Genomic DNA, 12,548 nt, shown 5'->3' on the forward strand with positions numbered 1-12,548 from the left:
TAACTTTTTTTTTTTGGGGGAACTAATTAAAAATACTATATAAATATCGGAGCCCATGTTCCCCCATGTCTAAAGTACCATCCAGCTCAACTTACTTGGTGGTTGTATACATATAACTTGGCAATCCTTTATAATGAAAGACATTATTATGTATAAAATTTAGGAGACATTTCTTCACAACACTCCCCTTATTGATCAAGAAAGCAGGGAGACGGTGACATACTGAAGAAATTAAATCCATAATTCACAATTATATAAATAACATTTAGACAATAGGGTAAGCAGCTTCGGTGGCAATGAGACAAAGACCTTCCTTATCATCCGTACCTCGCAAGAATCTCATGTATCCATCCTCACCCCAATCAGTACCCCACGAATTCTTAATAAGCCAATAATCTAAACCATCATCACTGGTACCATAACCAACTATTGTAACATAATGAACATCATCGCGCAGATCACCACAAGCTCCTGCATAAACACCACTAGAATAGAATCGGAAATCGCCTCCAGTACGAATGGTAACAGCGACAGGTTGGTTTGCTACAGCTTTCATCAGTGATGTCTCACTAGACGCAGGGTACTCATAGCCCTTAATCTTAACTACATAATTTGACGCATCTTGTTTTTGACAAGTTTCATTGATTCCACTATAAGGGTAGTTTTCCTGTGTGGTTAGGCCCCTTGTTGAAGTGTAATTGTAGCCATCTTCTGGCAACCGATAAGCACATCCATAGTATTCAATATTATACTTTCCATACGGTCCCATCTCCTCTACATAAACTGCACAATCCATGAGTTCTTGTACTGACAGGGAGAACAGTTTACCTGTAGATATCTGGTGGATCCCCTCTATAGTTGCCGCGGCTGCGAAAGCCCAGGAACTTACTGGTGTTTTTCAAATACAAAAGCAACCAAAGTTAAAGGACAAGATTATGAGATCGTTACAATATGAGAGTAAATATACATTGTTCTCCAATGCAACAATAACACAACAAATTTCACAATTTAAAAAAAAAAAAAAAAAAAAAAAAAATTGAATGTGGTAGAGAGTATGATTTTAGATAGAAGAGAATAGAGAAAAAATATATAATTTTGGAACTAATTTGTTTGAGAATCCATAGCCAACTCAAAAATTTTGGAACTAAGGCTTGTTTGCTATTGTTAATGTGACAAAATGTGATTTGTGTCAAATCACTTTCATATAGAACCACCATTCATTAACATTGCTTTTTGAAAGTGCAAGCCCTAGTTAATTAGGTGCTAATTTAGACCCCAAATTTTGATTATGGTTTAATCAGTTTTAAGCTAATCACAATTAATGAGGAATTTATGTGATTAACAAATTAGCTAAGCACGATGTGTTATCATAGAGAAAATCCAAGATTACACATGATGTATTATCAAAGAGAAAAATTGAAGAAATTGACATAAAAACCTCTGTAGTCCTCCAAGCTAGAAATGATTAACTAGTGAATGAGTTGAAATACAAGAATATACACACAAAAACCCTTCAATCCTAAGCTAGCTAATGGGCCAATGTACTTTAAGCCTTCTAAGCTCCAGCTACCGTTGGACTTATCGGAGTATTGTCTTCAACTAGCTTCCAAATTCTACAAACAAGCTAGATTGCACCTTCAAGCCTTATCGGTTGAAATTGGGCAAACTCCAATGGTTCCCAAGGGTCCAAACAATACTCACAACACTAAGGTGAAGAATAATGTGAAGGATCAAATCTTCTCTCATAGGATATGGTTATGGTGAAAGGGAGAAGGTAAAAAGAATAAGAATGATTTAGCTCTAGGGTTTAAGTATCTCTCTAACTCTACAATACGAGTTTCCTCACTACTAAAAATTGTGGGAATATGATGTATATGTAGTGGGTATTGGGAAGGTACATTAGGTAATCCAACTAACTAATTTCATTTTAGTACCAAGCCACTCACGGGACAACCTGTCTCGCAAGTTGTCTTGTGAGTTGCTCTCAATAGAATTTTGAATCCCTCTTGAGTAGGCCATATACATCACTTGTGGGTTGCTTGGTCTAGCGAGTTATCTCGCAAGTTGGCAGATCTAGATGCTCTTCATGATCTCTAAGCCCTACCCGCTTACAATAAAACCCACAAAATACATAGAAATTAAGCATAAAGAATTAAAGATACAAGGAAATTGGTACCAAATAAAAATAACACAAAAAACACTTTTATTGTACCCCAAAAAAAAAAAAAAAAAAGTGAAATTTAATTTGTCATATCTTATTGTCTTACCACAATTGTTGCCGGTGTCATACAAGACAGGCGTGACAGCTCCATTCTTTCTCCAATCCACGCTAGCAGGGAGTGTAGTCATATTTTCATACCTAAGAGAGGGTACTCTGATTTTCTTTAAATCATAATCATGAACACGCCTATCATCTATTGAATACCTATTCTGCCGAAAATCCCAAGGGAGTTGGTCAGCAAATTTATTAACGGCTAATTTGTATGGTCGGTTTGCACCATTGATATAATCAACCATATAAGCATAGTCTCGGAATATCCCAAATTTGGATTCTTTTTCTCCAGCATCTTGATAAACTTTCCCATATTTTGATATCCATTGTTCAAATCTCTCAGACATATATGGATCGTCAATATTGGTGGACATAACCACTTGGAAAACCCATATCCGTACGAGGAAAAGAGATGATATGAATTGCTTTTGGTGCATTAAGGCCATTGTCTTCAACCACTCAATATGTTCTCCAAGTGAAAATGTAATGTTTTACAATGGAGATGGCTATGATTCTTGAGTGCCCAGCGTATCTATATATATAGAGAGAGTAATGGAAAACGTATTCAAGACTTGCTTCCAGTTATTAATTTAAGTTCTATTAGTGACAGTTTTTCCTTGAGTTCATTTACTTTGCAAACATATATATCTTAATTTCGTTTTTCTTCCATTTTAATTCCGTTATTACATATTAAAGAATTAACTCAAATTAATGAGTCTTTTGATTGATTCGGACCCCATCATCTCAGCCTGGTAAAGGGATGAGTCCCAAGTTGTTAAAACCTGTTGATAGTGGGTTTCAAATTGATTTTATTTCATTTCAAGTTTGTCTATCATATCATAAGTTTAGTTAACGTTCATTTTAAATTTCAAATTTAAAAATAGATTTGGTAGGCTAAAGGCCTTGTAGCTGAATTGACAATTTCTTATGTATAAAGTGCTTGGGGTTCTAGGGGGAAAGAATTCGAGCTGCGAGATTAGCAGTATGTTGTAATTATTTCTCAAAAAAAAAAAAAAGATTTGGTAGGACTATCAAAGAGATAACACCAAAATTTTAAAAACTTCATTTTTGAGGCAATGTATATTTAAAATAATCAAAGTTAAAACTAATTTTAAAGGAAATGTATATAGTTTCATTTTGAACTAGTCTTTTGGATAAAAAATTATCAAAATTCAGAACAAAAACAATTAGTTAGAACCCCACATCCCTAAATATGCTGAGTTCTTTTATTCGAAAGAAATATTATATTTTTCATTTGACATAGCCATTATTTGTGTATTTTCTATTAGGTCAATGAATTTGTAGAATTGTATATATTTCCGTTTTAGCCATTAGTATTGATTTCCCATTTTTAGTTATTTTAAAAATTGTTGGCATGGGCTAAAAAAGAAAGAAAGAAAAAATGTGGCATGATTCTAATTGTATTTATAATGGTTTAATTCCCTTAAATCTTCTTATCTGTTAGGCCTCAAACAAGTTTTTTTTTTTTTTTTTTTTTTTGAGAATATCAAACAAGCTTTTAAATTGTCTAATGGCTGAGCTCAACTGATTAACATGCATATTAGTACGTAGCTGAACACTATGAGGAAATTTGTGATACATTAATCCTTTGCTCTCTAAACCCCGGATTTTCATTCCGCCTTTTTTTAAGAAGTGTTTTCTCCTGTGTAAGCAGCTACTGCCCCTCCTATATTGATTTGAATTTCGGCTTAAACTTGCTCTATTTTAGATTAAAGATAAAAATTGAATTTAAATTAAGCTTGGCGGCTAGATAATTTAAATTTGAAGATAAATTTGTAATTTACAAGTTTGTAATTGTAAGAGTAGTACAATAATAGAGTTTGTAATCGACAATAACTTTAAAAATTGTTTAAAGGATTTTTATTTTTATTTTTATATCCATAGTTTTTAAAATTTTTGATAAACTTATTTAATGGTAATTTAGGAAACCTTTAACTTACTATTTTTAAAGAAATAAGACATTTAATGATTTTTTTTTCTTTCTTCATTTTTTGAGAAGGACTTAATGTATTTTTCTTAAATAGTTAAATTTTCTAGGCAGGGCAAACAGTTTGGAACAAGGGAGAAACGAATTATAAGCATTTAGATAGGTTTTTTCTTTTTTTAAAAAAATATTAATAAAAGAAAAGCAATCAGAGGCATTTAGATGAGCCTACTAAAATGCTTGGGGCCTTGGGCAAAGGAAATGAATGTGACCTAGGCTAGGCCTATGTCATTCGTATATAGGTTAGGGCCAAAATTATGGGCCCGCTTTGACCTGCTTAGCAATTGGACTAGTGGCTTAAGAGTCCTAGTTCCATCCATAGATTTTTTTGAACTTTAGGCCGAGAATATCATGTAGTTCCGTCTATAAGCAATTCGGTTTCTTGGGTTCTAGTTACAAATCATTTCCCAAATCTGCCTTTTTATAGAAAATTATTGTATACTTCCAAATTATGGTAACCTAGTGCTCTTTTATCTCACATTTATAATAAATTCAATTTTGAATTTAATTAGTAAGATTCATCATAAATATAAAAATGAAGACTATTACTCTTTTTCTATTAATAAATAAGTCTAATAATAGTTTACACTCTTGAAAAGCAATCATTTATGGCCAAAACCTACTGCGAAGGACCTATATGGAATGCAGGAGATGGTACTAACATCTTCTTTTGGTCTGATAATTGGCTTCCATGTGATCCCTTAGGTCTCTAATCTAGGGTCAGGGAATTTGATGAAAGTTTGAAACTATATGACTTATGCCCTTCACTTGTTGTCCTTTGTGTTACCATTCGAGTTGGAACAAATGTTGCTTGCTTACCCTCTACCCCGAGTCACCCCCAATTGCCTGACTACCAAAATTGGGGTCATAACTCAGGCAGATTTTGTTCAGCCAAGTTTGCCTACAAACATAACCAAATTTTCCAATTCCCTTAAGCATCATGGGCCTGGTTGTGGAAAATACAAGTGCCACTTAAATTGTTATTTTTCCTATGGATCGAAATGTATGCATAATAGTTTAGCCACACAAAATGTTTTATTCCCTCACCTAATCTATAACCAAATTCCCTTGTCTTATTATAAATTCGAGGAAAATGAATAATATATAGGATTCTCGTTGCACCTAGGATAGACTAGTAGCTTAATCTCCGAATCATGTGATATTTAATTAAGGTATGATTTAAGCCTAGCATAGGGTAGATGCTTTATAGTTTATAGGAGGCTAATAGTAGAAACGGCCTTCTTGTTAGCTACTCTTTGACAAATAGCTAGGGGAGCAAAGAAACAGGAAAGGTTCAACTGTTCCAACATCCAACTTTTTGGCTGCTACTTATTTTTAGAACTATACTAGAATCCCTTTGTTGTGAACTGCTTGCTAAAATCTTTACTTTTTGTGTTGTAATTAAACAGTTTGTTTAAATATTACTCCCTTTTTATGCAACAAAAAACAAATCAAAAATCAAAAAATAAAAAAATCATCAGAAGGAAAAATGAAGTCATTTGGTTTGAACATGTTGTTATGTAAGTGGTAATATATGCATGTAACAGGACAATGCATGCTCGGTTGTGGCAGCAAAAACAGGTACTTGAAATATATGCCTAAATAGTAAGTAATGTTTTACATACAAGATAACTTTTCAATGTATATTCTACATTATGAGAAGGATTTGTCATCCTAATACATCAAAACCATGACTTAAACATCAAAATATATATATATATATATATATTCCACACTTTGGCTTTACGCTTTTGATACTTGAAGTTGAAGGTGACTCTAGTGTGGTGCATGAGGCAATCGTAGATAATGCGGAGAACGGGACCAATTTTGAGAATCTTGTGAGTGGAATATAATTATGAGGTTGTTTTGGGACCTCTCTTTCAACTTTCAAGCTTGCGCAAACCAATTAGCTGTACATGATATGGCAAAGTTTGCCCAATATATATGAGATGTAAGATGTTGAAACAATTTCTTATTGGATTTTCCATTTAGGCACATTAATTCGGACAGTCTTCCGTGTAATTTTAAACGATTTTGTTTATAAATATTGACAAAACCTTTCTGGTGATTTGTTTCTTGAATTTAGGTTCTTCTTATCTTGCATTATTTCTCATATATCTGTTTTGTTTATAAGGAAAAAGCATAGTTATATATTTTTGTTGTATTTCTGTGTAACTACGTTTTATATTTTATTAGTAATGCTTTTGGCACAAGTGGTTACTTAAAAGGTTCATTTTGCTTAATAATTAATTGTAATTAAAGTTGTGATTAGTGTTAGCATTATTACTCAACATATCCCTACTATTAGGAATTTAGGATGACACAATCTTGAAATAGTTAGCATGGTGTACAACAGGCAATTATAGAAAGGTTAAGATTACACTTTCTTAGAAAATTATACAATCTTATGTACTCTCTTCTTTTATACAATTATTAAGTCTCCACATGAACTTAATTAATAAAACCCACTACTAAAAGAGAAAATACCAAAATGCCAAAAAGGAGTATGAAATTAATGTACTTTGGAAGTTTCGTATATTTGACACTTCTTTTCAACTTTAGTGGTTATATATTTATATGGATACAATTTTCATGGATTCAAATTTTTGCAAAATTTGGCAGCAATTTTTAAATAACTTGTGAAATTCTCAGCCTTTCCATTTGATTTTTTGACAACAAACTAAATTTTTTGTATTTTTAAACATTTAATGTGGATGGTTAAATTTATCACTTCTTATCCGTTTAAACTTTAAAACAATTTATAATTTGTTATGGTGTTATCTCAAGCATTTTTTTTTTTTTATAATTACCTAATGTGTGTGAAATAGGAGACTACATACATCCCAAAAATTAACAAGGTGTAACAACTGCCTTGGACATCATTGATTTCATCATTCTTTAGGAATTAATAATTGCCTACTCGATAATTATCAGAAATTCTTTTTCCAATCCCTGAGTTGAGTATATTCCCAGTTTTGAATTTGTCACTTGGCCATTGGTACAAAGAAGCCAACATTTCCTTGCTTCGTAAAAGCTGATTTTTTTTTAATAAAATAAAATAAAATAAGATGAAACAAATAGAACAAAGAGGAAAAAGACAGATTTTACAATGTTTTTGCCTTTTCATTTGAATTTTTAAAGTCTTTCTTCAATCAACTAGGTGCTTGTTCTTGGTCTTCAAATAGTCATAATTTGCAGTTACACTCAGTTTGTACTACCAAATTTCCAGTACCTAGCTCGTTACTGAGCAGAAAGAAATGTGATAAGTAATTTGCATGACATGACAGTCGTCTCTTTCATTGTCTGTCATACATCGTTGCCATTTTCAAAACAGAACCCCAAAACCATTTTTGTTCATACACCGTTCATCCCTATTCATAACAAGAAATCAAAGTGATGTGATGCTGAAAACTGAAAAGATTCGGAGTTTATTGCACACTTTCAATAGGAAGTCGAAGGTAGGTATGTGTAACTATAGCAATGAATATTATGATTTATGAATTGTATGTGTCATTATAATTATTACAGCCATTTGATACTTGATAGTGATAAATATGGTATTTTCTAGTATCTTTAATGCAACATATGTTATGCCTTTAAAGTTTGTCCATGATTTGCAAAAGAAAGAAAGAAAGAAAAAAAATAATAAAGAATTTGACTTCCCCGAAAGATTAAACTATCATTTCCTCTAATATTTGTCAATGTCATATCTGTGTATATATACAATATTTCAAGTTTAAAATCACTATTCATGTGAGAAATGGAGCACATTATTATTGTATATCTATGCACCAATAAATGTAAAGTAAACCAGGAATCATTACCAATACCACCAAAAAATAAATAAATAAAGAAAAAAGAAAGAGGAAACAAATAAATTGAATTTCAAAGAGTGGAACTGTGGAACCACCAAATGCAGTTCATGAGGTTATTTCTATTTGTCTCCAATTCATTCAAATTGAGAAACCATGTAACCTTTAAACCAGGCAATAACTGGTTGATTCAACACCCCCCAAAAAAAAAGAGTTATAACTGGTTGAACGAATTTTTTGTTGGTTGATTAATTTTTGGCTGCAATTTTTCAGTGAAACAACCTCATGAAATCAATGGCATTAATCCTAACCAAATTTTGTTAAGAATGGATATGAAATCAAATTATAGATCCCATTATCAAATTTACCTTCTTCTTTTTTTTTTTTTTTTCTTTTTTTAGAGAGAGTTTCAACCCCATTATTAAATTTACCTAATTTCATTGCAGTTGGAAAATTGGACCTATGGCCTGCTTACAGTTTTCCACACATAGTAATATAAGGATAATGAAGTCAGATATAATAAGCCGTTATGATTTTTTTTACCCAGTAAAAGAATACAATAAAAGGATTAGTTATCATGCTTTTGAGACATACAACTAGTATTTTAATACGCTACTGAAAGTTAAACAAATTATCAGGTCCTGAAAGAAGGTCAACTTTAAATAGACCCCTTGCGCCAATAATCTCAACTACCACCCATAAGGGTGGAAAGGTTCCTATAGTCTTTAATTCTTATTTTTGAGGTGTTTAATTAAATTGCATTGTATATGTCAATCTATTTATGAGGCACATGTCCATTGTCTAAGCTTGAAGAAATGTACATTTTAGTCAAAAAAAAAAAAAAAAAAAAATCTGAAAACAATTTTTAAAAGTAATGACAATTTTTTTTTTTCATAAAAAAAGTAATGATAAAGTGATAATTAATAATCTTCCTCTAATTTAAAGTTGAAAAATGAAACCATGTATGGTGTCAGAGTTGTTTCGTTATATCTACCACCACCTACCTAACATGGAATCAAGTGAGACTGCTTTACCTAAAGCATCTTATACATACTTCTGCTTCCGTAGTTAGTACTAGTTACTAGTTAGTAGTTACCACTTGCCACTTAAATAGTCAAAGACTCAAAGTTCCAAGTCAATTGCATTGAGAAGGCCTGGCTATATTATTCACATTTTACACACAATTGTGTTACCATATCTGTCCCTAATTAAGCACTAAAATCACATCAGTATCCTTAACCAAACTCATTAACAAGTTTTACAATAATTTTATAGCAATAGCAATCAATTGATAAAGATTGGAAACCACCCATGTCGTGGTTGGATGAATATAATCTTTAGCGTATGGAAGTCATCCAAAGAAAATTTAAGTTTCTTATAGCTTACACTAGGTCCTTTTGAAACTTGGAACCAGAAAAACCATAAACCTGCCTTGAACTATAGAGAAATAGTATCAGTGCAGCCATGGAGATCAGTTCCACTATCAATGACAAATGGATGTTCTGCATATTGGTAAGCTTATTAAGCTGCATCATTCTGCTCTTCTGTCTAAATCAGGGCGATGAAATCGAAAAACTATCAGGTGTTCAAAACATAGCCTCGTCAATAACATCATCAAATGACTCGGCTCAGCAGCCAGCAGCAAGCATGATTTTTTCACAACCATCAAACATCAGTGAACATGAAAAAGAGACAAAAGAGGAAGAACATAGCTGCAATATCTTTGATGGGAAATGGACTTATGCTCCGAAAGACAGTCCTTTGTATAAGGGATCACAGTGTCCATTTCTTAGTGATCAAGTTAGTTGCCAAAGGAATGGAAGGCCTGATTTTGAATATGAAAATTGGAGTTGGGAAGCAAAGGGGTGTGAAATTCCCAAGTAAGTCAAAAGCTTTCCAACTTCAACTCTGTTTTTACTTCAATATATGCAAGTTCATTCATATTTGACAAGGTTTTTTTTTTTTTTTTTAAGGTTCAATGGTACAGACATGTTAGAGAGACTTAGAGGGAAGAGAGTGATTATAGTTGGAGACTCACTCAACAGAAACATGTGGGAATCTCTGGCTTGCCTTCTTTACTCTTCCATTCCTAATCCTTCTTCAGAAGCCCATGTTCAAGAGACAAATGGTTTCTACAAGGTTATTAGAGCAAAGGTAAGAGGACTGTTTCATCATATCTGTCTCTTCTGAGTATTTCAATAGCACCAGCGTTTATCATTTTTTTTTTTTTTTTTAAGAGAGACCAGTGTTTATCATTGATTGCTCTTAGTGTGGTTCATAAGCCTCTTTATGATAGCTGAATTCTTAAGAAGATGAAAAATATGCGACAGGTCTATAATTGTTCCGTGGAGTTCTATTGGAGCCCCTTTCTAGTAGACTTGGTAGAAAACCAAAAACGTGGTACTAAAACTCTAAAGCTAGAAAAAATTTCATCCTCAGCAAGTAAATGGCGTGGTGCTGATATAATGGTATTTAATACTGGTCACTGGTGGAAGGGGAAACTCAAAGAGTAAGCTTTATAATCTTGTGAGAATTATTATGACATTGTTGTTGAATCCAATTTCTAATTCTGTTTAAACGTTCACAAATAGCTAATATTTCAAACATGAGATAACCTCGTTACCTCACCACAACTAATCCTAAATAATAGGAACCAAATCTTATCTGAATACAATTTGAAAAGAATTCAAATATTCTTTGATCTTTTATTTATCCTAATCTTTCCTCAACTGCTGAATCATTATTTAAACTTCAAAATGAAACTCCATAAGCTGCCGCTTAATTATTTAAACTTCAAATTGAAATTTGAATCTGCAAAGCTTAGTCCTATCCCATGAACTTGGGAAAAAAAAATTTGTTGCTATGGGTGAGTTTGGTTTAGCTTTTTGAAACTGGGTTTTTTGAAAAAGTTGGGTTTTCAAAAAGTGCGATATGAAACTGGGTTTTTTGAAAAAACTGAATGTTTGGTAAAAACTATTAAAAAGTATTTTTTGAAAAAACTAAGTGTTTGGCTAGCACTTATAAAAGTGGTGATTTGAGTGATAAATTACCAAAAAGAACAATGTATATATAAGGGAGTTTATTTCATTTTTAAATCAACTACTTCATAATACTTACTCAAAAAAAAAAAGTTACTTAATAATAATAATAATAAATATATTATTGTCATAATTATTTGTTAGTACTATTACTATTATTGGTATTATTTTAATAATGTTAGTTTTTTTTAGCATCAATTATTTGTTATTCTAAAAATTTTAAACCAAATATGTTATGTGTCTTACTTTAATAATGTTATCTATTTTTAATAATATCAATATCGCTATTTTAATAATGTTTTTGTCTTATTGAATATGGTGTTATCTGTTTTGGCATGATGGTTTGAAGGGGTTTCAAAGGGTAAAGTTGGGTTTTTAATAAAACAAGTGAGCAATTTGGTAATTGAACCAACAATTCCTGAAAGTTGAAGTGACTTTTTTGCAAAAACTGGCCAAGGTCCTTTGGCTTTTTGGGGATCTTGCACTTTTTAAAAAAGAAACTTTCTTGCTAAAACAGCTTTTTAATACTCACCGCATTTTGAACTTTGAAGTAAAAAGTGCTTTTTGTCATTTGAAAGTGCAAACAAACGGGCACTATATCTAATTTGAAAGACATTTGCAGGTTCAATTATTTTTTGTATAGAGGAAAAGTAGTGAGGAAGATGGAGAATGAATTAGCATTGGAGACAGCCATGAAAACTTGGGCTCATTGGATTGATAAGAATGTGGACATGAACAATACCAAGGTATTTTTCCGAAGCATATCACCAGAACACAAAGAGGATCAGTGGTGTTACAATGAAACCAAAACCATCATGGATGAGTCCTATGTTGCAACATTTCCCAAGTCATTGGTAGAGATTGTCGAGAGAACAATTGGCAGAATGAGCAAACCAGCGAGGTACTTGAACATCACAAATCTATCTCAATATCGAAGAGATGCACATCCATCAATCTACACATCGAGGCAAGGGAAGCTGTTGACAGTAACACAACGAAGTGATCCGTTGACTTATGCCGATTGCAGCCACTGGTGTTTGCCTGGATTGCCGGATACATGGAACAGGCTAGTGTATGCATCTATGGTCTTAGACAAGTCCAGAGATATTTCTATTTCTTAACATCTAATTGTTTGATCTTGAATTGTTTGCTTGAAAAAAGTATTTTCAAATGGAGAAAATAGAAATTCTTAAAAGCGAATTGAATTGTTTGCAATTCACACCTTTTGAATTAGTTTTCAGCGGTGCTACAATTTTTTTTTTTTTTTTAAATTTAATTTTACCACTCGTTTAGTGCCAATCTGGGTAATATGTGAACTTGCTTCCGAACCATTCTGATATCGAGCTTTGATAACCTGATGACCCATCCACCGAAAATGTTGATAATGGCAATCATTATGGTAAGGTCTCGTACTGAACATA

General features: G+C 32.3%; 3 protein-coding genes across 3 annotated transcripts; 1 reads left to right on the top strand and 2 right to left on the bottom strand.

Annotated features, from left to right (window-relative positions):
- Positions 1–265: 265 nt before the first annotated feature.
- LOC126696345 (vignain-like) lies at positions 266–796 on the bottom strand. The gene has a single exon (XM_050393102.1). The coding sequence runs from the start codon at positions 794–796 to the stop codon at positions 266–268; it is 531 nt and encodes a 176-aa protein (XP_050249059.1).
- A 1,297-nt stretch (positions 797–2,093) lies between these two features.
- Positions 2,094–2,718, bottom strand: LOC126696346 (senescence-specific cysteine protease SAG39-like). Its single transcript, XM_050393104.1, has 2 exons — positions 2,268–2,718; positions 2,094–2,107 (listed from the first exon to the last, which is right to left on the bottom strand). The coding sequence occupies exons 1-2, from the start codon at positions 2,716–2,718 to the stop codon at positions 2,094–2,096; spliced, it is 465 nt and encodes a 154-aa protein (XP_050249061.1).
- Positions 2,719–9,438: 6,720 nt separating this feature from the next.
- Positions 9,439–12,360, top strand: LOC126695669 (protein trichome birefringence-like 42). The gene is made up of 4 exons (XM_050392497.1): positions 9,439–9,969; positions 10,063–10,243; positions 10,420–10,598; positions 11,750–12,360. The coding sequence occupies exons 1-4, from the start codon at positions 9,554–9,556 to the stop codon at positions 12,246–12,248; spliced, it is 1,275 nt and encodes a 424-aa protein (XP_050248454.1). The 5' UTR covers positions 9,439–9,553; the 3' UTR covers positions 12,249–12,360.
- The last annotated feature ends 188 nt before the right edge of the window (positions 12,361–12,548 follow it).

This window comes from Quercus robur, chromosome 8 (genome assembly GCF_932294415.1).
Source record: "Quercus robur chromosome 8, dhQueRobu3.1, whole genome shotgun sequence".
Taxonomy (NCBI): domain Eukaryota; kingdom Viridiplantae; phylum Streptophyta; class Magnoliopsida; order Fagales; family Fagaceae; genus Quercus; species Quercus robur.

Coding starts and splice junctions, on each gene's coding strand:
- LOC126695669 (XM_050392497.1), top strand. CDS start 9,554: ATGGAGATCAGTTCCACTATCAATGACAAATGGATGTTCTGCATATTG. Junction 10,244..10,419: donor ACAAGGTTATTAGAGCAAAG/GTAAGAGGACTG, acceptor AATATGCGACAG/GTCTATAATTGTTCCGTGGA. Junction 10,599..11,749: donor TGGAAGGGGAAACTCAAAGA/GTAAGCTTTATA, acceptor AGACATTTGCAG/GTTCAATTATTTTTTGTATA.
- LOC126696346 (XM_050393104.1), bottom strand. CDS start 2,718: ATGGCCTTAATGCACCAAAAGCAATTCATATCATCTCTTTTCCTCGTA.
- LOC126696345 (XM_050393102.1), bottom strand. CDS start 796: ATGGATTGTGCAGTTTATGTAGAGGAGATGGGACCGTATGGAAAGTAT.